This window comes from Balaenoptera musculus, chromosome 11 (genome assembly GCF_009873245.2).
Source record: "Balaenoptera musculus isolate JJ_BM4_2016_0621 chromosome 11, mBalMus1.pri.v3, whole genome shotgun sequence".
NCBI lineage: Eukaryota > Metazoa > Chordata > Mammalia > Artiodactyla > Balaenopteridae > Balaenoptera > Balaenoptera musculus.
The window spans coordinates 2,159,410-2,182,766 of record NC_045795.1 but is presented as its reverse complement, the minus strand read 5'-3'; the positions used below and the strand labels follow the sequence as shown (position 1 = coordinate 2,182,766).

Here is a 23,357-nt window from a genome sequence, read left to right as displayed (position 1 = left end):
AGTACAACTCATACTAAGTATATGGTACCTTGAGATACAGGCTCATAAAAATAAGTATAGGGTACTTCGCTGGTGGCGCAGTGGTTGAGAATCCACCTGCCAATGCAGGGGACACGGGTTTGAGCCCTGATCCAGGAAGATCACATGCCGTGGAGCAGCTAAGTCCATGTGCCACAACTACTGAGCCAGCGCTCTAGAGCCCGCGTGCCACAAGTACTGAGCCCACGCGCCTAGAGCCCATGCTCTGCAACAAGAGAAGCCATGGCAATCACCGCAACGAAGAGTAGCCCCTGCTCCCTGCAACTAGAGAAAAGCCTGCGTGCAGCAACAAAGACCCAATGCAGCCAAAAATAAATAAAATAAATGTTTACAATAAATAAATATATACAATTTTGGATAAATAAATATACATATACAGTATTGGGCAATATGCATTCTCAACTCTTTTTTTAATGGGTGGAGGTGTGCAATGAAAAAGCCCAGTGATCACTGCTTTAATTCAACAAATGCAAAACTGGCATTAACCACGTGAAGAAGCCTCTGGCGGAGCAGAGCATCTTCAGTTCGTTGTTCCTGGCAACAGGGGGACGAATCACAGATAGCTGAGCTGCAGCATGAAGAACAACTGAAATGTCACCGGATGAAGAAGAGGAGAGGGTAACTCCAGGTCGATGGCACAGCATGAGCAGAGACGCAGAGGCTGAGAGAACACGTCCTGAAAGGAGATGGGCGGGCAGGTCCAAGCCTCCTGGGATGTACTGTAGAGGCAGAGGATGCAGGTGACCCAGGGATGGCAGATCACCCGGGCTGGAGCAGCCTGAACTCTGCGCTAAGACTGTGGACCACAGGGAGTCCGTGGAGACGAATGAACAAGGAGAGCCAGGAGCCAACAGTACTGAGATGCCTGACACCACTTTCGGGGCAGAAGGAGGAGCAATAAATGATGAAATTGACACTGGTTTTTAAAGTATCTATCTATTGTCTATCTATGTATCTATCATCTATGTATCTATCTATGTTTCTGTCTATCAATCATTGAGAAACTTGGGGCACCATATTAGCATCAAGACAAAAAAGGTGCTACTAGAGGGGCTTCCCTGGTGGCGCAGTGGTTGAGAATCTGCCTGCCAATGCAGGGAACACGGGTTCGAGCCCTGGTCTGGGAAGATCCCACATGCCGCGGAGCGGCTAGGCCCGTGAGCCACAACTACTGAGCCTGTACGTCTGGAGCCTGTGCTCCGCAACAAGAGGCCGCGACAGTGAGAGGCCTGCGCACCGCGATGAAGAGTGGCCCCCGCTTGCCACAAATAGAGAAAGCCCTCTCACAGAAACGAAGACGCAACACAGCCAAAAATAAATTAATTAATTAATTAATTTAAAAAAAAAAGGTGCCACTAGATATTTCATAGATAGTGAGGAACTAATTCTTTATTTTTAATTGTGGTAAAATGCACATAAACATAAAATTTTCCATCTCAACCATTTTTACACACACAGGTCAGTGGCGTTAAGTTCATTCACGTTGTCGTGCAATCATCACCACCATCCTCTCCGGAACACTTTTCATCTTGCAAAACTGAAACTCTGTCCCCATTACTTACTCCGCATCCCCTCCCCCAGCCCCTGGCCCCCACCATCCTGCTGTCTCTATGAATCTGACTACTCTAGGTACCTTGTATACATGAAATTATACAGTATTTGTCTTTTCATAACTAGCTTATTTCACTGAGCATAATATCTTCAGGGTTCATCCATGTTGTACCAGGTGTCAGAATTTCCTTCCTTTTTAAGGCTGAAGAGTATTCCATGTATGTGTAGACCACACTTGGTTTTTTTGTACATTCGTCTATTGCTGAACACTTAGGGTTACTTCCACTGTGGGCTATTGTGAATAACGCTGCTGTGGACAGGGGTGTACAAATATCTCTTCGAAATTCTGCTTTCAATTCTTCAGGAGATATGTGATAAACCAAATCTTTTGATACGTTTCCTCTCCAGTGGTTATTTTGAAAGAGGTAGAGGGTTCTCCCAGAGGTACTCTTAATGCATTATTTTCTTGAAAATGTACCATGAATATGTGGTGGCCACTAAAAAGGAGGCTGGACACGTCAAGCCAAGAGCTCCTGCTCAGAAGGTGACCTGTTTCTGCAGTGAAGACATCGTTAATGGAGACCAGACATCTAAATCCAAGAGGCCAAGGGTGTTAACTCTATGTATTTGTGTGCATCTATCTGAATACATGTTTTAATTCTATTTAAGTGGCAAGCAAAGGTCTGGGGCAAATGGTGAGCTGCCTGGATCCCCATGAGCACCAGTGGCTGGTGGACTGGTTTCTACTGGGGGGTCGGGGAGTGGCAGCCCCACAGTCACATCAATACTACAGCGATCTGGGCTGAAACTTGAAATGGCTCCCCTCATACCTTCTGTGTGTAGCATTCATTTCATAAGGAGTTTATTTCTACGTTTGTTGATTTCATGGGCTGCACCTGTCAATCTTAGTATGCTATAGTGTTCCCATTCAAGGGTGGTTTCTACTCTGCTTCTATTTTCCGCCCAGTCTGACTCTGTGTCACGAGATGCCGTTCACCTAGGATTCACAGAGCCCGCATCCTCTGGCCTGCCCTCCCCCAGCCCAAGAATCTTACAAATCCCTGATAGTGTAGGGGAGGGGAGGCCGCTTATAAAAGGGAAGCTGTGCCCGGGAAAGCCGGGGTCCGACTCCCTCTGCCGATCTGTAGGACAAAGAAGGCAAAGCTCTTCGGTGAAAGCTCAGCGCTCTCAGTCTGGACTGAGGCCATTTTAACCCAGATTCAGTCACCGGCCATGGGAAAACAGCCAGCCTCACGGCGGAACAAAAGTAAATGTCGCCGCACACCCTGCATTCACGGCCTCGGAATTTTCTCTGCTCATCTTCGTCTTTTGTTACCTGGGCCTTCTGGTCCCCATAGAGCCCCACGACTGCGGAAGGACAAGGGCTTGAGGCTCCCACCCAGGCAGCCCTTTGATTAAAGAGCCCCCGGGGCAGCTCTGCCGGGAGCTGCTGGCTTCTCATGGGGGGAGGGAAGGCCCGGGAGGAAACGGGGGACAGTGGGACATCAACAGGGGGAGTGACAAAGCTGAGAAAGCACATGTCTCGGCGAGTCCCGTGAACCCCCCTCCACCACCCCCTCCCCGCAGTCACAAGACAGGGCTGGACCCCTTCCTAGGCCCAATTCTCTGGGCATTTGACTCCTTTGCATAAATGTTAGGGTTGGTAGCTTTCCAATATTTCTAGCTGGAGAGCATTGAGACGAGTAAAAAAGGAAATAATGATGGATTTGCAGTCTCTTTCTTTCGATTCCTCTTCATTCATTGGCTAAGTGTCGGTTGCCTAGGAAACCGCGTGCATCTCGGCTGCAGAGTCTGCTGGCAGGCTACCGGGCCTGTGAGCTGTGTATTAAGTGGTGAATGCAAGCAGGCAGTGGGAAAATCCGAAAGCTACAAGTCTTGCAATTTCAGTGTGTGTAAAAACATATATCTTGCTTGAAGAAAACAACGCTTTAAAACTTTACTACCAAATCAGCTATGTAATGTCCCCTTTCTATCAGACTTCAATTAATTAACACAAGCCTGTGGCCACTTAAGAGATAAATGCAAAATCACTTGAGAATGTGCCCTTGAAAATACTCTGAAAAGTGTGAGAGCAACTGGGATTTTAATAGCTTAGGGGGAATCTTACTCACCTCAGCCACACAATGCTATTCATAAAATAAAGGTTGGATTTTATTTTACATGTGTAGTTTCTACAATGGTCTCAGGAAGGGAAAATTTAGAAATATTAGTGCATCATTAAAGTTAATAGCATGTAAGTGACGATGAAATATACTGTTCTGACGCCTTCATGTCTGATGTACAACGACCGAGATGGAGAGGAATTGTGTGTAATACACAGACAAAAAGAAATGCTTGGATGCTGGAGGACCCAACTGAGAGCGATTTGGTTTTTTCTTTGAAAGCCCTTCACCGGCCTCTTCTCTGAGAGCTACGCAGAATAAGGGTGATAAGGGTTGGCAGGTAAACTGAAAACTTCGGGGAAAGATTTGGCTGTCATCAACACATCCTTCCGACGCAAACCCAGCTCCTTGCGAAAATTAAAATGCGCAGTATCATACATCCAAGTTGGGGAGGGGCCGTGGAACGGTTAACGAGAATGCCCGCTCGGTAGAGGCGGGGATGCGGGACAGTGCCGGCAAGTGGTCGGAAATGACGGCAGGCCTTGAGCCGAAAGTGCTGAGTCCTCAAGGGCATTCAGGCTTTCGGAAGGATGAGTTCCAGCCTCGCCTTATCCTAAGCCCCTTCCCAAAAAGAAACCCTGGAGGAAAGGGTCCTTTTATCCACATAATCTTGAACACGCGTTTCCACGCCGGGCACTCCGCGGAAATCTGGCGGTGAAACGAGAGCTGAGAAATAAACCGTTAGGTGCGGGAGCTGGTGGGGCTCAAGGTGCCGGGCGAGGAGCTCATCCCCGGGAGCGCTGCCCTCGGCGCCCGGGCGGGGCTCTAGCCGCTTGGCGCGCGTCCACACCCGCAGCGTGTGTGCGGCCCTCGCTTGGGTCCTTCCCGCGCGGCTCGGTCCCACCCGAGCCGCCACCCCCAGGTCCGATGCTGACACCAGGCACAGCCCTCTCTGCCTGGACGCGGTCCCCTTGCCCAGGGCTGGGAGCCGGGAAGCGGGATTCCGACCTGAGTCCTGTCTTTAACTTGCTGTGTGACCTCGGGCATCACTCGCCCTGGACGCTTCTGCATCTGTGGGAGCTGGATTAGTAACTCGGGGCCAGGCCCCAGGTCCTTGGAGCCCCGCAAGCGGGCATGTGGACCGACCTTCCGCCCCTCTGCCCCCCGCGCCACCCCTCCCAACCCTGGCTCCGGCCGCCGCGTCTGGGGACCTCTGTCCCGAGCTGCAGTCGGGCACAAGGGGTGTTTGGGGGCGGCTGGGCTTTTGTTCTCTCTGTCTCTCTTTGTGCGCAGGGATTGGGTTGAAAGCCCCCCTTCCACCCGCAGCGGGAAGGGAGGCGATGACAGCTTGCTGATACTTCTGGGAGGCTCTCACTCAACAGCTGCGGGCTCCGCTCCGCCGCGGGAACCCGGGTCATTCGGGCCCTCGCGCCTGAGGATGAAAAGGGGTCACGTCACCTCGCAGAAGACCCGTCAAGGGTCAGGGTGGAGGAGGGGAAGCTTCACCCCCGGAATTGCAGGAGCCAGGTTCCAGCGCTCGCTCTCTCTCTCTCTCTCTCTCTCTCTCTCTCTCACACACACACACACACACACACTCACACACACACGAAAACTAACAAAGAGATCAGCTCCTTCTTGGCCTCTGTAGAAATTGTGGGTTTGAAGGAGTGTCTGGGCTGCGCGTCTGCGCACGCGCGCGGAAAGCGCCTCGGGGTCTCGGGTGACCTCTACCTCGCGGTGCCGCAGTTTTCAGGCGTGTCCCTCACCCACAGCAGCAGCAAGAAGGCTGGGGACCTCGGGGCCGCCTCGGGGTCCGGCGCCTGATGGATGACGAGAATGTTAGCGGTGGGGCGGGCGATGACCTCCCTTGGAACCCATCCCCTTTCTGGACAATAGATGGACTGAACCCAGTGCTTTTTAAATGCTCAGCTCTGGGAGGGCAGCCCACGCATTTTCCAGCTCTTTGTTCTGCCGCAGCCCCGCCCCCGAACCGCACCCTCTTCTGACCGCTGGACAGTCCAGCCCGCGCGGCCGGCCACACCCACCCCATCCACTCCCGAGGAGCAAAAGTCGACCCGCGGGGTGGGGGGGTCCTGGGTACCAGCCGGGGAGCTGTGGACTCTTGGAGAGGGTCGCGCAGGGCGGAGGAGGCGCGGAGGTCGCCCCACCCCTGGATGCTGCCGCCACAGAGAAGGGGCCCTTGGCAGAGACAAAAGAGAGGATGCGCGGATGCTGGGGGGCGGGGCGGAGGGCACCCTGGGGCTCTTGGGTCTTAGGTGTCCAAGGTCACCGCCTTCAGACCCCAACAAACTGATCACACAGGACTTTCTCCTGGGGCAGCCTGTCCTCTCCCAAGACTCTGTGCGACCGAGGTTCGGCCGCAGGACAGCCGTTGGCCTCTAAGGGCTGGGGAAAGGGGCAGTGGTCTCACCAGGGAGGGTGGCTTAGGGGTCTCCGGCCCTGGGCGGAGGAGGGCCGCAACCCTCGCTGGTAGCGAAACCTGCGCCACCCCGCCACCCCTGACACCTGCCAGCACCCGGGGCACAGCGCTCTCCTTTCCGGCGCACCTGACAGCCTCTCCACGGGCTCCAGTCCCCTGGCTCCCCCCCGTTCAGTGCCAGCTCTCCCCCCAGACACCCGGCCTGCCACCCTGGTCGCCCTCGCGTCGCCGCCCTCCGCCCTCGGTTCCTCCACCCACCCCGCAGTCGCAGTGCCCAGCTTTTCCACATCCCCCCCCATCCTAGACAATGCGCACGCCCCCATCCTACCCCCCGCAGCCCCCGTGCCTCGCCCGGTCCGCAAGCCTGTGCTGATTGGCCGCGGGCCCGTGGTCCAGCCCCTTGGACGGTCCCTGGGGCCCGGAGCATTACGTCAGCGGGGCCTGGAGAGCGCCAGCCCGAAGGGGACTGGGGTGCTCGGGCTGGGGGCGCGGCCTGCGCGGGGCGCCCCACCCTCCTCGCATAAAAGGCCGAGCCCGCTGGGCGGACGCTCTCAGCCGGCTGGTTCCCGAGCGCGTTCCCGGTGACCCCGCAGTGGGTGTGTAGGCGGACGGACAGACTGACCAGACGCCGACCGGGGCCAGAAGAAGCGAGCCGGCACCATGCGCGAGATCGTGCACATCCAGGCGGGCCAGTGCGGCAACCAGATCGGCGCCAAGGTGGGCGCGGCGCCCGGGTGGGGTCGGGGTGGGGACGGGGACGCCGGCCTAGCGCCCCTCGGGGCTGCGGGCGCGAGCGTGGTCCTGAGCAGGCCCGCGGCTCGCCAAGTGCAGTTCTTCCCGGCTGCTTTGGGCCGCAGAGCGGGACGTGGGCCCGAGGCGACTTTCGGGGGGGATGGGGAGGAACCTCTCAACTTTCTGCTGTAACTCGTTTGGAATCCCGGTCCCTCGGCCCCCCTTTCCTCCCAGCTCTTCTCCTAGCCCGGCACGCGGGCCTGGAGAGCGCGGCGGTGTGTCCGCCGGGCTGTGTGCGCGGCTTTGCGGGCGGGGCCCCGACGCCAGGAGAATCGATTTGACGCGCTCGAACCCGAGTCGAGCTGCGGGGGGAGGGGCGGAGAGCGAGCTTCCCGAGGTCTCTGGACGTGCTTTGAACCTAAAACCCCCCTCCTTCAGCCCCCTCCGGGCCCTGTTCCCTGGCCCGCCCCCTCGGCGCCGCTGGGGTCCCTGCGCGCCCGCCCCTCCCCGCCAGACCCCCGCCTCCTGCCGCGAGCAGCTGTTCGCCCGGGAAACGCCCAGTTTCAGCTCCGTGACATTGCAAAATGCAAAAGCCCTGCGGCTGTGCAGGTCCCGCTGCCCTAAAGCTCCTGAGAGGTTGGGTTATCGGAACTGAGTCGGGGCGTTTCCCTGTGAGTCACGGCCTCTCTGAGGGGTGGGGCGAGGCTAAATGCAAGGTTTTTCTGTGTCTCAGTTTTGGGAGGTCATCAGCGATGAGCATGGGATCGACCCCACCGGCAGTTACCATGGAGACAGTGACCTGCAACTGGAGAGAATCAACGTGTACTACAATGAAGCCACTGGTGATTGCCTTTACCCCTTCCCCTCTCCCCCGGGGACTTACCCCGGGCGTGTGGCCCCAGGGGAGGGTAGACTAGCGGATTTAGGATTCCCATCTTTCCCTGAGGTTTTCCCGCGGGCGCCCCTTTGAGAATCCTGTCATCCTATGTCCTTCTTTGTTTGGGGGAAACAAGCAGCGCCTGCAAAAAGGAAGCTGGTACCAGGCCCTCCTCTCCCAAGCTCCCTGCCTGCAGGTCTGAGTCCTGCTCTGTCCCCGCAGGTAACAAATATGTGCCTCGGGCCATCCTGGTGGATCTGGAGCCGGGCACCATGGACTCGGTCAGGTCTGGACCCTTCGGCCAGATCTTCAGGCCCGACAACTTCGTGTTTGGTGAGTGACTGCCATGGCTGATGGCCTGGGAGGCTCATTTTACGCTGGGCAGCTCAGGGTGGAGGGGTGTGACCGCCTTAGAGAACGTATAGAGTTGTGTGTTGATTTTGTCTCAATATAACCTAAAACAAAATGCCGTTCAACCTCTAATAGCCAGGTCCCTAACCCTCCTTATTTATAATTATGTCCATGACCAAATATTTTAATGTCTGGCCATTTTAACGACAACCTGAAATAATCTTCTCGGAACACTGACTCCCTGAACTCTATTAAAGGGTTTAGGGGAAAAAGGAATTGAAGGCAGTCATCAGGGTCTTATGAAGACTCTTTCCCTCCGGCAGGCCAGAGCGGTGCCGGCAACAACTGGGCCAAGGGCCACTACACGGAGGGCGCGGAGCTGGTGGACTCGGTCCTGGACGTGGTCCGGAAGGAGTCGGAGAGCTGTGACTGTCTGCAGGGCTTCCAGCTGACCCACTCGCTGGGGGGCGGCACCGGCTCCGGGATGGGTACCCTCCTCATCAGCAAGATCCGCGAGGAGTACCCCGACCGCATCATGAACACCTTCAGCGTGATGCCCTCGCCCAAGGTGTCGGACACGGTGGTGGAGCCCTACAACGCCACGCTGTCCGTGCACCAGCTCGTGGAGAACACGGACGAGACCTACTGCATCGACAACGAGGCGCTGTACGACATCTGCTTCCGCACCCTGAAGCTGACCACGCCCACCTACGGGGACCTCAACCACCTGGTGTCGGCCACCATGAGCGGGGTCACCACGTGCCTGCGCTTCCCGGGCCAGCTGAACGCCGACCTGCGCAAGCTGGCCGTGAACATGGTGCCCTTCCCGCGCCTGCACTTCTTCATGCCCGGCTTCGCGCCGCTGACCAGCCGGGGCAGCCAGCAGTACCGCGCGCTGACGGTGCCCGAGCTCACGCAGCAGATGTTCGACTCCAAGAACATGATGGCCGCCTGCGACCCGCGCCACGGCCGCTACCTGACCGTGGCCGCCATCTTCCGGGGCCGCATGTCCATGAAGGAGGTGGACGAGCAGATGCTCAACGTCCAGAACAAGAACAGCAGCTACTTCGTGGAGTGGATCCCCAACAACGTGAAGACGGCCGTGTGCGACATCCCGCCGCGCGGCCTCAAGATGTCGGCCACCTTCATCGGCAACAGCACGGCCATCCAGGAGCTGTTCAAGCGCATCTCGGAGCAGTTCACGGCCATGTTCCGCCGCAAGGCCTTCCTGCACTGGTACACGGGCGAGGGCATGGACGAGATGGAGTTCACCGAGGCCGAGAGCAACATGAATGACCTGGTGTCCGAGTACCAGCAGTACCAGGACGCCACGGCCGACGAGCAGGGGGAGTTTGAGGAGGAGGAGGGCGAGGACGAGGCCTGAGCCCCGAGCGCGGCTGGACGTGGCTGGAGGCCGCGTGGCTGGAGGCCGGGAGGAGAGCGAGGGGGAGGGGGGCTCGCGGAAGGAGAGAAGCATGGGCTGGGGTCACTGCGGCGGGGCGCTGGTTCTCTTCACTGTTGCCCGTCCGTTTTTTTGTTTTTTTTCTTTTTGTAATATTGATGACATCCATGTAACACCTGAGATCTTTCTGAACTACTGTTGTAATGGCTAAAATCACATAAACGTTTGTGTCCTGATGGTGTCCTCTTTTCTGTCTCCTTCTCTTTATTAGCAATTTAAATGGCACTTTCAGAACACATTATATTGAATCCTTCCTTCAGAAAAGCGAAGGGATGGGTAAAATCTCACATGAATTTACTGTTCAGTGTGGTAAAACTGAACCAACCACAATCATACCCAATTTAAGAGGGGAGAGCAATCCGAATTTGAAGATGCCTTCAAGTAAATATGTTATGAGTTGAGAGATGCTTGCTTGAAAGCACACTGACTATTCTCATGGAGAAACCCTACTATACCTTTATTTCCTCTACAAAAAAAAATTTGGGGGGGATAGTTACGACATGCGCACAGCACAGAATTCTAAAGCATAGAGAGTGGAAAGAAAGGCTCTCTTCCTCCTGTGTCTCTTGATGCATTTTCTTCCCCGGATGGCAAGCATTCTTATATTGTTATCTTTCTTGCGTCCTTGCAGAAATATTCCATGAGTCTTGAAACCTATTTAGATTACTCCCTTTTTCTTTCTTCACACGTTATGATACCAATACTGTTCTGCTGCCTTTTTTCACTAAACAGTGTATCTTTAAAATACAGAGCGGCCGCCTCCTTTAAATGGATACATAGTATCCATTATGTAGCTGTGCTGTATTTTATTTAACCAGTTCCCTACCAATGGACATGTAGGTTGCTTATACTTTTATCTTATAGTGCCACAGTGAGTAAGTTTGTGCATATATCATTGTATGAAGTTCTCTAAGTGGAATATTCTGTCAAAGGTTATATGATACTGTGACATTTTAAGTTAATGAAATCCCCTGTGCTTAGGAATCACCATAGATTTATAAATTGTTAATAGACTAAAATTCTCAAGCAACCTTTCTCCCAGCAATTATGTTTATACTACATTACAAACTATTTGCACATTAACTACCTTTGAATTTATATGAAATTATAAATTCTGGATTATTGGAGAATTTTACTTTTAATAGGTAAGCCACTATAATTTTCAGTTTATTGTGTTCTTACCATGCAGCTTTGGAATTTGGGATTTGAACCCAACCCTGCCTCTAGACTTGAACTCAATCACCAAAGAAGCTGTGGGATTTTAACAAGTGACTTTCAGTAAAGATTATATGCTTCTGTGGGATCAGTTATACTTTGTCAAAATGTGCCAATGTTCTGCCTTAATCCAGGCTAGTCAGTTTCTCATTTTGGGAAGAGAAGAGTGGAGTGTAGGTAATAAACAAATGTGCAAAACATATTTACGCACCCCTCTAGGAAGAAAAACACACCAAGGAAACTGTAGGCTTATGGTTTTTCTCTAATTTTTAGACAAATTCAAAATTAGAGAAAATATTACTTTAAATCTGACCCTGTGTTTATTTCATTCTACTTGGTTCTATTCCTACTTAAGTGTTTTTTATTTTTTTAAAGAAGAAAAAGAAGGAGGAGGAGGAGGAGGAAGATGAGAAGGAGAAAGATGAGGGGTGAAGAGGCTGGAGTATGAAAACAGTTTCAAAGAAAAAGTGTGAGCAGTGTCATTCTAAATAGTGTGAAAATAAGCTCATTCTACCAAATGCCCCCCAAATGGAAATGAGCAGCAGTTCACCTTCTGAATATTATACATCATAAAAACTAGACCCAGTGATGGGGAGGGTCAAAAGGGTCAGGAACCAGTGGATTCTGCTTTAATTTTCTACATTTAACAATGAACAGGCAGGTGCATTTCCTGCTGAGCTAGTGTAAAGCTTCCAACAACCTCGCTGAAGGGGAACATGGGTTTGAAGAGCTCTGATCACTTGGGGCAGCTGCCAGGGCCCCCTGGATCCGCCCTTGGCCATGTCTTCCCACGACCTGTCAGACACATGATGGGTAACTTTGGAGGCGAGAGGGAATCCTGCCAGGTGCCTCTTGGCATCCTGTAAGTGTCCTGCTTCTCTTTCCACCTTGTGAGAAAAGAGCGGACAGGAGGCACCCAGCAGGCCAGCCTGCCAGCCCGTCGGCACACCCACACACACACGCTGCCAGGGCTCGCTTCTGCATGACTGGAACAGGGCTGCCAGACCAACCCGTCAAGCAGACGCTCCAGGGCGAAGCTTTAAAAGCCAAGTTGTATAAAGTGATTTGAAATGCACACTTAGGAAAACACTGCAACAGTAGGAAAATGCACAGAACAACAGCTGAATTACGAGATACTTTTTGAAACTGTTACTTTCGTTTGTCACGTTAGCATCGTGTGCCGGGATTTAGTAGTGGGGGTGACGGTGATGGTGTGTGTTTTCGACACCATTTCTACAAAGGAATTCTTCCAGTCCTCCCTGAGGTGCCACCAGGAGGACATTCACTTCTGGTCAGGCATGGTACCCAAATTACAAGATCCACTGGGATGTGATGCAGGATTCTGAGGCTGGGGTTAGGGAGGGTGAGCTGGAGTCACCCCAAGCGTCTGAGAAGGAACGGGAACCCCAACGTTCTCCAGATTTGCCTGCACCTCTGCCTCAGCCCTAAGCTGATGACCTAAGCTGAGCTCCCATTTCATCACTAACAGTGTGTTAGATTAATAGACATTTGAGCTAAAAGTAACCTGAAGAGGTCATCTAGTTGGACTTCCTTATTTTGTAAGTAAGGAGATGGAGGGTCAGAGAATTTTGTCTCAGTTCACAGAACTTTCTGTACAAATCAGATTTTGGACTCTGTTCTTTTCTCTGTAGCCACACCTCCCAGGTCCTGTTGTTTACAAGGCCACACGAGGATTGTGAAGGAGGGAAAGAGAAATGTCCTGGCTTCAAGGAAAAACCCAAAGGTGTCCCTGGGTCCACACTCATCCTTCCCACATGGGCTGGGCACAGGGTCGAGCGTTTTGTCTCTGACGGGGTCAGTGGCAGGCAACGCTGAATCTCCTGATGCTGAAACACCACACATATGTCCTACTGCAATTATGGCTGCAAGAAGAATACTCCATCGGGGGTACTTATTGTGAAAATGAGTGGGAAGTTCATGACTATTCCTTGGAGTACCACCTTTTACACACCCTCATTTTAGTTGTGACTTGCGTACTACACAACACTACTTGACAACTATTATAATGCTGATTTATTTCCAGTGTGTAAGAGAAATTCTCTTCCAAGGTCATCCTTTTCTAAATGGCTCAAAGTTGAGCCATTTACTTGAAAAGACTCATTCATACCTGTGTTTCTTAAAGGCTTTTCCCCCTACCTCCCTGACCCTTCGTGCTTTTCTTAAGGCATGCTTGCCGACACGTACCCAGAGAAGCTTAGTTTGGTGCAGTCTATTTCACTCAAAATGCTGCATAGTCATTTTTTATTTTTCTATTAACTGAGATATGATTCACATGACACAAAATTCACCATTTAAAAGAGTACAAGTCAGTGGGTTTTAGTATATTCACAGAGTTGTGCAAGTATCACCACTGTGTGATTCTGGAACATTTTCGTCACCCATCACCCACGTGCCGTCCCTCCCTGTTCCCCTCTCCCTCCAACCCCTGGCAGCCACGAATCTGTCTCTACAAACTTGTCTTTTCTGGACATTTCATATACACGGAGTCATACAACATGTGGTCTTTTGTGTCTGGCTTTTTAAATTTAGCATAATGTTTTCAAGGGTCATCCCTGTTGTAGCAGGTGTCAGTACTTCATGACATTTTACGGATGAATAATATTCCACTGTGTGCATATGCCACCTTCTGTTTATCCATCCATCAATTGATGGACATTTAGGTTGCTTCCACTTTTTAGCTATTAAGAATAATACTGGGGCTTCCCTGGTGGCGCAGTGGTTGAGAATCTGCCTGCCAATGCAGGGGACACGGGTTCGAGCCCTGGTCTGGGAAGATCCCACATGCCACGGAGCAACTAGGCCCGTGAGCCACAACTACTGAGCCTGCGCGTCTGGAGCCTGTGCTCTGCAACAAGAGAGGCCGCGACAGTGAGAGGCCCGCGCACCGCGATGAAGAGTGGCCCCCGCTTGCCACAACTAGAGAAAGCCCTCGCACAGAAACGAAGACCCAACACAGCCATAAATAAATAAATAAATAAATAAACAAAGTAAACAATGCGTTTAAAAAAAATTTTTTTTTAAAAAAGAATAATACTGCTATGAACATTCATGCACACTTTTTTTGTGTATGTGTTTTTCATTTCTCCTGGGTATATACCCAGGAGTGGAATTGCTGGGTCACGTGGTATAAATTTATAGCCCTAGTGACTCCACCTAGGGATGTAGATGCCTTCAAATTTGCCCAGGCGGCCAAGGTGGAACAGAGATCCGATGAGCCTTAGGGTTTTCGTACTTGTGCATCTGTATAGAGTCTTAGAAACAGAGGGAACTGTAGAGATGGCACATGACTCCAGCAGCTCATAAATCAGGAAACTAAGGCTCCAAGTAAGCAATGTCCTCAGGTCACTCTGTCCAGTTGAGGCTGACGTTCAGCTCCTAGCAACAGTGGCTTAGAGTTATTTTTTTCCTCTAACTTAAAACAGTCTAGAGACACCCAGTCCAGGCCCTTAGCGCTACAATATCCTCTTTATTCTCTACCCGTTGCTGCCACTGGCTTTCAACCTCGAGTTCTCCTTGGGCTGCAGGATGGCTGCGGCAGCTCTGGTCATGGTGTCTGGGTTCTTGGCAAGAAGCGGGAAGGAGGAGGGTAAAGAGGCACCTTCTGGCTGAGTAAGCCACTTTAAAGACTTGTGCCAGGAGCCCCCTCCATGGTCTCTGCCTGCATTTCACTGGCCACGTTCTTTTTGCGGGGGGTGCAGAGAGAAGTAGCCTTTTAGATGCGCACACATTATCCCCCTGCCCCCGCCACCAGCTCAGAGGTTCTTTTGGGAAGGAAGAAGTGGAGAATGGACACTGGATGGGTAACCAGAAGTTTCTCCCATAATCAGAGGGCAGCTAAGGAGTGACATTAACCCCGATCTCTTAGCTCCTGCTGCAGGGCTCTCTGCAGACGTGAGTTTGCAAAGTGTTTCATGCCAGGAGTTCCCATTTTCTAAAACAGGGAGCTGAAGACTGAATCAAAGAAGATTCTTGATTCAAATTCCTGGATCGAAATGTTTACTCCTCTTACTTCCGGACCTTCCTAACTTTTAGTCAACTGATGACAGCACCTACCCATGGCTTCTAGGAAAATTCCTTTCAATGATCCGTAGTGCAGTGGTCATGTCAGCTTGCACCGATTGTGAACATTTGTTTGGCCAAAGCAATGGGATTTTTTTTCATGAATGTGTTCAATGTGACCTGCACACCTGGTCACTGAGGAGAATGAACCAAGGCGACTTTGGTGAATTGGGTGGGAGGAGAGGGTACAGGGCATACACAGGGCATGAGCGGCTGGGGGCCACCTGGGTCACGGGGACAGCCTGCCCAGGAGGACGCTGGTAGATGCCAGGGAACAATGCAAGTCAGTGTGCTGGAGGGCCAGCTGGGGCGGGGAATCTGTGGGACAGCAACTTCCAGACGCAGCGGAGACCCCGGGGGGACAGCTGAGAGGGACGAGCCTTCAGAGGCTAAGACGGGAAGATTCAAGCCTTGAGAAGGTCAGATCCTTCAAAGATAATGCTCTGAAGAGCAAACTATACCGCAGTGAGCCAGAATCAAGACAAGCAGCTGTTCAGCTTCTACTTTCTTTTAGATCTCTGGGCGGACAGGCATGATTTTAGGGTCTCGTTTACAGGAAAGGGGCAGGGAATCAACACTTACCAAGTGCCGACCGCGTGCCGGGAATGTTACTGTGGAGACCATAGTGTAGAGAGGACACAGCTCTCAGTCACGTCATTTATTAACTCTGGGATCTTAATGAGTCACTTCACCTCTGTAAATTCCTTTATAAAACAGAGTTCTTACCTTACTTGTACGGAGGGTTAAAGGGCATTAAGCTATGTGTAGTGATAAGAAAGTGATAACATGCAGGGTTTATTGAACATGTAGGTTACATGTTTGTCTCATTTCATCCTCTCAGAGATACTGTACAGTTTAGGTGCTTTTCACTGTGTCCAAAATCAATTCAAAATTTACTTACAAAAGGGGTAAGGTTGGGAGATTGTTGGCTCACATAACTTAAAAGTCCAGGGGCAGACCTTTCTGGCTGTCTCATGGCTGCATCTGGAGCCTCTAAATAAGTTCTCAGAACGTCGTCCTTCTCTGTTGCTCTCCTGGCTCCGCAGTTTTCTGTTGGGCTTCATGCTGAGGCAGGGTCTCCCCACCTGGTGGCTACGTTAGGTTCATTCCACCCTATTCCTAGAGACTCAGAGAAAAGAAGAACCCAGACTGGCCAGACAGATGTTGTGCGCCCATCCCTGGATCGGTCATGTGGTCAGAGAAAAGCAATGCTGGTTGACTAGCCTGGACTTCCTGTCCTCCTGTGAGGTGGGCGAGGACGGGCCACGTGCCCAGCAGTCTCTTCCTTCCTTAGGGAACTGAGCGTTCCTGATAGAACTCGGGTTAAGTGACTCGCCCCCAAAGCATTCAGCTCTAAGTGGAGGACCCGTGTATAAATCCCAGGGTTTTCTGACTCCAAAGTGCGTGATGTTATATATAGTTTTAAGAGATTAAAAACTAAGAAAAACAGATTTATCCACAATATTTACCAATTCAGGTCACTTCATCTTTGTGGGTGGATCATATTGCCTTCTGCCTGAAAAACTTCCTTTACGTTTCTTGTAGTGCAGACCTGCTGGCCATGAATCTCTCGGCTTTTGTTTGGCTGAGAAAGGTATTTTGCCTCATTTTTCAAAGATATTTTCACTGGATATAGGATTCTAGGTGGACAACTTGTTTTCTGTCAGCACTTTAAAGACATAATTCTATGGTCTCCTAATTTGTGCTGTATGAGATATCACCAATAATTATCAACCTTGTTTCCCTGTATGTAATGTTTTATTTTTCTGTCTAGCTGCTTTTAAGATGCTCTCAAGATAATCACTATTTTCCAGCAGTTTTTTTTTTTAATTATTTAATTATTTATTTATTTTATTTATGGCTGTGTTAGGTCTTCGTTTCTGTGCGAGGGCTTTCTCTAGTTGCGGCAAGTGGGGACCACTCTTCATCGCGGTGCGTGGGCCTTTCACTGTTGCGGCCTCTCTTGTTGGGGAGCACAGGCTCCAGACGCGCAGGCTCAGTAATTGCGGCTCACAGGCCTAGTTGCTCCACGGCACGTGGGATCCTCCCAGACCAGGGCTCGAACCCGTGTCCCCTGCATTGGCAGGCAGATTCTCAACCACTGCGCCACCAGGGAAGCCCTTTCCAGCAGTTTTAAGGTGATGTGCCTTGGGTTGCTTTCCTCTTTATTCTACTTGGGGTTTCTTGAGCTTCCTGAATCTGTGAGCTTGTAGTTTCATCAAATTCATAAAATTTTCTACCATAATTTCTTCAAATATTTTTCCATCCCCCTACTTTATTCTGAGATTCCAATTGCATGCATTTTAGACTTCTTTTTTTTTAAATTTATTTATTTTATTTATTTTATTTTTGGCTGTGTTGGGTCTTCATTGCTGCACGTGGGCTTTCTCTAATTGCAGCGAGCGGGGGCTACTCTTTGTTACATTGTGTGGGCTTCTCATTGCGGTGGCTTCTCTTGTTGTGGAGCATAGGCTCCAGGTGCACGGGCTTCAGTAGTTGTGGCGCATGGGCTCCAGTAGTTGTGGCACACGGGCTCCGTAGTTGTGGCTCATGGGCTCTAGAGTGCAGGCTCAGTAGTTGTGACGCACGGGCTTAGTTGCTCCACGGCACGTGGGATCTTCCCGGACCAGGGCTCGAACCCATGTCCCCTGCATTGGCAGGTGGATTCTTAACCACTGCGCCACCAGGGAAGCCCCATTTTAGACTTCTTGACATAGTCTCACACTTTACTGATAATCTGCTCATTTTTTGTTCAGTCTTTTCTCTGTGCTTCAAGTTTTGACTGCTGTACCTTCAATTCACTGTTCTCTGCTGTTAATCTCATACAAGTATTTTTCATCTCAGATATTATTTAGTTTCTAGAAGTTCTATCTGTGTCTTCTAAAAATTTTCCATTTCTCTCCTCTTCACGCTCACGTTTCCTCTACTTTCTTGAGTGTCTGGAGCATACAATACACTAACTGCTTTATGGTCCTTGTCTGGCATTTCATCATCTTTGTCATTTCCAGATCTATTGCTATAATTGATCCTTCTCGCGGTCATGGGCCATATTTTCCCGCTTCTTTGTATCTTTTGATTGGATGCCAGACATTGTGAGTTTCATGTTGTTGACTGCTGGATTTTGTTATGGTCCTTTAAATGTTATGGGACTCTGTTCTGGCACACAGTTTCGTGACTTGAAATCAAATGGGTCCTTTGGAAACATGCTTCTAAGCTTTACTAGGGTAAATCCAAAGTGGTCTTTGGTCCAGGGATAATTTAACCCCACTATTACAGCAACGCCCACGCATGATGAGGTGCTTCCAATCCAGCTAACAGGAACACAAATCATGCCCAGCCCTGCGTGAGCTCTAGGAACTGTTTGGTGTACTGCTTTCCAGCAGTTTTTCCCCTGTTCCTGAGTAGTAGTCTCCGACCTTGCACGTGCACGTTTGTTCTCAGCCAAAGACACGAGAGGCCCTCTCTGCAGACCCCCAGAGCTCTCTCTGTGACGCTCCTTCCTCTTCTGTTTTCTGCCTTGTGCCCCTGCCTGACTTGGGCCCTCTGAATTCTGATGTCTCGGTCCTCAACTCACTGAGACCACCGAACCCTGTTTGGGTTCCACCTCCCCCCGTCCCCACTGCAGCCTGGAAGCTGCCTCCAAACCGTCAGCTGGGGCAAAATCACGTGCCAACTTCATCTCCCGTGCCTCTGCGGCCAGTCACTGATTGCCTGGTGTCCAACATCTTGAGAACCATTGTTTCACATATTTTGCCCAGGTTTTTAGTTGTTTCAGTCAGGAGAGTAATCCAATTCCTGTTGCCCCATCTTGGCTTGAAAGTAGAATTCCTCTCTTCATTTCCTTTTGATTAAAATGGTGTTGGTTTTTTTTTCCCCTTCCAACTACTAATTCTCTTACGGCAGTATCTGTCCTGTGTATTTACTCTTGTATTCCTTTTAGTTTGGACTTCATTTATGATTTTTCTTTCTTTTTACTTTTTTTCTCACTTCTTTCACCTATTTAGAAATACTTTTTTTCCAAGAATCTCATTTCAGAGTTTTTGTAACTTTAATGCATTTTTCTTTCATATCTGTTATCCTTTGCTTGATTTTTTTTTTTTTTTTTTTTTTTAGATAATTTGAAATTTTAGGTTACAGCTTTCATCCATTTGAATCTGTTGTGTTTTTGGCATACTTTCATTATTTGTAGAGATATTATTCTGCTTATAATTCTTCTTGCTTTTATTAATAATTTTGAATGGGATTTGAGCACGATTTTTGTCTGTTGCCCTTTTTAAAGCGAAATGGGTTTTCCTGTAGTTTTAGGCGTAAAAGAAAGGCCAGGATAGTTTAAAGAGCTGCATGGCTCTATTGCTCCCCCTTGTGTTGTTTTCAGAAAGTGATTTTTTTTTTTTTTTTTTTTTTTTTTTAACCAGCTTACTTTCTGAGATCTGCTTCAATCAGTCTCCCTCCCTCATTTTTACCAGGATCTTTTCTTCCCTTTGATGCTGTTAATCCCATCTTCCATATTATGGACTCTGCTTCCAGCAGCTTTTCTTACTATAAGGCTAGTTCTGAAAGGGAGATTTGATTTTTTAGTTTGATTAGGGTCAGTTTCTTGGCCTGTTTTTGATGGGGGCGGTGATGGAAGATGGTTGATGGAGACTCAAAGCCGTGACCCCGCCACCGTCTTCCAAGGACCCTGGGATCCAGTCATTTCTGAAGTCTCGCTTTCGATCGTCACGCTTCTATTTCATCAACCATTTACTTCGACAAATAATCTTTGGGCACCTGCCGTGTGCGTGACACTGTGCTAAGGATACAGATAGGAATAAGCACACTCCAGCCTTCAAGGAGTTTCCACGCCGCTGGGGAGACAAACAGAAGCACAATTAAGTGCAACCAGGCCGCGGTAGCTGCTGTAAAGATGCCATGGAAACACGGAGAAGGCATCAGTGCACCCTCATTGGCTTGAAATCAGGCCAATTTCCATAGAAAAGCAACATTTACATCCCCCCAAACTGGAAGGTCTAATGTGACTCACATATTAATGAGAATCAGGGCTCTCGTAGGAGACGACGGGCTGGTTTAAACGATAGCTCTTGAAACAGCCAAGCTGTTATTATAGAAAATGTGGCTGTATAATTAGTGGTTTCCTGCACAGAGCTGCGTGCTTCTCCCCATCACCATGAGCCTGGCCTCCCTCGTCTTTGATTTGTTTTCCTCTTCCCCCAGCAATCCTGACAGGTGTCTGGGAAGAAGCAGGGTGGCCGTGCTTGGTGTAGATGCTATCTCCTGCTCCTGGTGGCAGACACCCCAGACTGTAGCTTTCCGTCCGTCCTTCTGCGGAAAGGAGTCCGGCATTGAGTCCACCTGCATTCCTGACCCGTGACGAGCCTCCCCAGCCCAGCCCCTCCCATCACCCCGGGGAGGCCCGCAGGCTGGCTCCTTGGCTGGCATTTCACACAATCGTACCCCTTTGTTTGGATATTTCTCAGAAAAAGCCAGTGGGTGGATGTGAGTGCTGGCACAGGATGAGGGCAGGCTGCCGTCCGCCCAGCTTCCGCCCAGAGCAGTCTTTGTGGGCAGATCTTCATTACACGGCACCAATGTGCGTGTCTTGCTTCTATTCATAAGAGTGAATTTTTTGGGTTGTTTTTGGTTTTTTTAGTGTTGAATCTGGTATTCAGTTATGCAAAGGTTGAGTGAGAGATTTTAAGGAGACGTAGAAGATGTGGTTATGCTTGGGAACCAGCAGCACCTCCATGTGCAATGTCTTCCTAGAGACCCAGGAGCTCAGAAGCAAGCGCTGAGGCCAGGAGGCGGGAGAAAGATGGTGTCAGCAAGGCCTTCCCCTGTGTCAGCCTCAGCAACAGCACCCAGGAGGGGAGCCCACTGAGGGCAAGCACCGCCCAAAGCTTTCGACCAAAAGAGGAGGAGGAGGAGGAGGACCGGAGTCTGGGAGAGAAGGGGTCGGCGGCCCCCCGGCCGCCCCTCCGCCAGCTGCCTTAGCTCACGGCCAGGCCTTGAGGAGGTCACTGCAGGGCCAGGCTGCTCCTGGCCTCTAGGGGTTCAGCGACACCCCGACTCCTCGTCCAGGTGAGGAGTTCCCTTTGCCAGATAAAGTCCCTAAGATGAGGTTACAGACTTCCTGGAGGAAATTAGAAATTCTAGGGCTTGGAAGCAAAGGACTTCCAAGCTCCAGGAGTCTCGTCCTGACTCAGTCGTCTCCCACATGGGCTCCCCTCCCACCTCCCCTTCCTGACTTTGACGCTGTCTGAGATGGTCGCCAGCCGGACAGACTCGGTCATTCGGGCCGCCGTGGACCTGGGACGGAGCTCCTCTCTCTCTCTCACCCCCGCCCCGGTGGTTCCGTTCTGTCCCCTCAGTTACCCCTAGACCACTGAGGTGAAGGCACCTCCACTTGGGGGCTTCTTGGACAAAGCCTTCAGGGGCCTCTCTCCTGGAGGTCTCAGGCCCTGGCCTGGCACTCCTCCCCCACCCCTGCCCACGTCTCCCGTCCTGTCCAGCCGTCCTCGCTCACAGCTGATTGTCTATGATAGTTGTGTGCTTCATTGAGGTCTATGTGTCCCAGGGACATGGGCCAGACTTGGGCCAGATCACACTGCAGACTGTGGGACTCAGGGGGCTCCTCGGTTCCTGGGAACATGTCTGCCCACAGTGGCATGGATGACCAGCTTCCTTTCACGTCCTCGCTTTCTTCACCCACTTTTAGACCGTTCACTACGTCTCTGGCTCCTCTGAGCCTTTAGCGTGTATGCCCAGCAGGAAGTGACAAGAAATCTTGTGCTCTCAGAGCATCAGGCAGCTCTGCCACCAGGGCCCAGATGCAAGCAGGTGTCATTCCACTTACAAGCTGCGGGAACTGGGCAAGTACTTAATGCCTCCGGGCTTTCGTTTCTGCGCCTACGAAATAGGAACGGTTGTTATGCCTGCCCCGTGGGTCAGATACAGACGCAGCCCCTAGAACAGCGCTTGGTACACGGCAGCACTTGATATTACTATCAGTGGTCATTGTTGTTGCTGACAGCATTCAAGGTGGTGAGGAGAACTGTCACCTTCTGGAAGCCCTGGCCATCTCTCAGGAGGCACGGCTGGCACCCAGGTCAGCGAGCAGAAGCTGGTGACACCGCGCACTGAGCCAGGAGGGGAGCGTGGAAACACTCTGGACGCTCCCCAAGTGTGACGCTGAACCATACGGAATCGCTGGGGTCCGGGGAGAAAACCCCAGATTTCTGTTAATGTGACCCCACGTGTGTCTTGAGCAGCGGGGTCTCCCAGGCTCTCCTGACGACTCATCACAGGACAGGAGCAAGAGTGTCTGCGTCCCCAGGGGCTCCTCAAACTTTAACCTGCCGGCTCTTCCCTGGGGATCTCGTTAAAATGCAGATTCTGACTCAGTCCGTCTGGGGCGGAGCCTGAAATCCTACATTTCTAACCTGCGCCCAGGGACGCACTGTTGCCCCACCAGCCAGGGAGGGGCAGGGCCCCTGGATGATGTCGGTGGGTGTTGAGTTCTAGCTGCAGAGATCCCAGAATAAATGTTTTCCTTGCAGCATTAGCATATTAAAAACAAGATAAGACAAGTGCGTAGCAGAGTCTCTAACACCCGTGTCACATTTCCACACCTCACCTGCTTGAAGGGGTCACAGTCTACCCATTTTGCTGCCAGCGCACGAAGCCTATTCAAAAGGATGCTTTTCTTCCCTTTCCTCACTGACCATTCACTGCACAGACATTTACTGAGAGAGGCTGGGCTACCGAGTGTGGGAAAATGTCTCAGTCATTCAGCATCCACACCTTTTTGCTGAACCGCATTTTGGTGTAAGTGCTCTGCCACCTGGCAGGGACTCCTGCCTGTGGAGATGCCTGTGGATGTGACCTGCTTCCAGGCCCTTCGCCCTGGTTGCCCTGCCCAGGCTAGAGACTGCTGAGGACTGGAAATGCTCCAGGGGCCTGTGCATCATCCAGGGAGGTGACCTTTCACAGCCCAGATGTTGGGACAGCATCCATAAACCTGTCCTGACTGACACCAAGCAGGCAGAGGTGGGGACAGGACCGACAGCCCGTCACATGTACAGAAAGAGAGCTGGCCAGGGCCTTAGCTCTGCTTCCCCCTGGAAACCCCTCAGATTTGGATATAATGAGATGAAAAGGGAATTCAGATGCTCCGCAGCTTCTAAAACTAGTTCTGTCTTGCTTCACCGAATGTTTGGAGCAGCTAATCTTTCCTGATTTTGGCAGCTTTGTAACCATTTCACTTTTATGCCCCTGAATTGCTAAAAATCACTTCTTTCTTTTTATGAGAAAAGGGTTTTGGAAAATATTTTATTTGCTTGCTCTTCTCTTGAGACCCTCCATTCACAACCTCCACACCCATTCAAAAACCACACACGTGGAAACACAAAAGACCCCAAAGAGCCAAAACAATCTTGAGAAAGAATGAAGCTGGAAGAATCGTGCTCCCTGACTTCAGACTACACTACA

At 50.9% G+C, this 23,357-nt stretch overlaps 1 protein-coding gene across 2 annotated transcripts; it reads left to right on the top strand.

The window, feature by feature from the left end:
* Window positions 1-6,687: 6,687 nt before the first annotated feature.
* On the top strand, window positions 6,688-9,756 carry LOC118903431 (tubulin beta-2B chain). 2 transcript variants are annotated; one of them, XM_036868541.1, is made up of 4 exons: window positions 6,688-6,870; window positions 7,619-7,727; window positions 7,985-8,095; window positions 8,437-9,756. In XM_036868541.1, the coding sequence occupies exons 1-4, from the start codon at window positions 6,814-6,816 to the stop codon at window positions 9,495-9,497; spliced, it is 1,338 nt and encodes a 445-aa protein (XP_036724436.1). In that variant the 5' UTR covers window positions 6,688-6,813; the 3' UTR covers window positions 9,498-9,756. The 2 variants fall into 2 exon arrangements, with proteins under 2 accessions (XP_036724436.1, XP_036724437.1); XM_036868542.1 differs by lacking the exon at window positions 7,985-8,095.
* Window positions 9,757-23,357: the final 13,601 nt, after the last annotated feature.

What these genes read in the sequence shown, in the direction of transcription:
- LOC118903431 (XM_036868541.1), top strand. Translation starts at nt 6,814, where the DNA reads ATGCGCGAGATCGTGCACATCCAGGCGGGCCAGTGCGGCAACCAGATC. An exon ending in GTACTACAATGAAGCCACTG is followed by an intron (nt 7,728 to 7,984) that starts GTGATTGCCTTT and finishes CTGTCCCCGCAG; the next exon opens with GTAACAAATATGTGCCTCGG. An exon ending in GCCCGACAACTTCGTGTTTG is followed by an intron (nt 8,096 to 8,436) that starts GTGAGTGACTGC and finishes TCCCTCCGGCAG; the next exon opens with GCCAGAGCGGTGCCGGCAAC.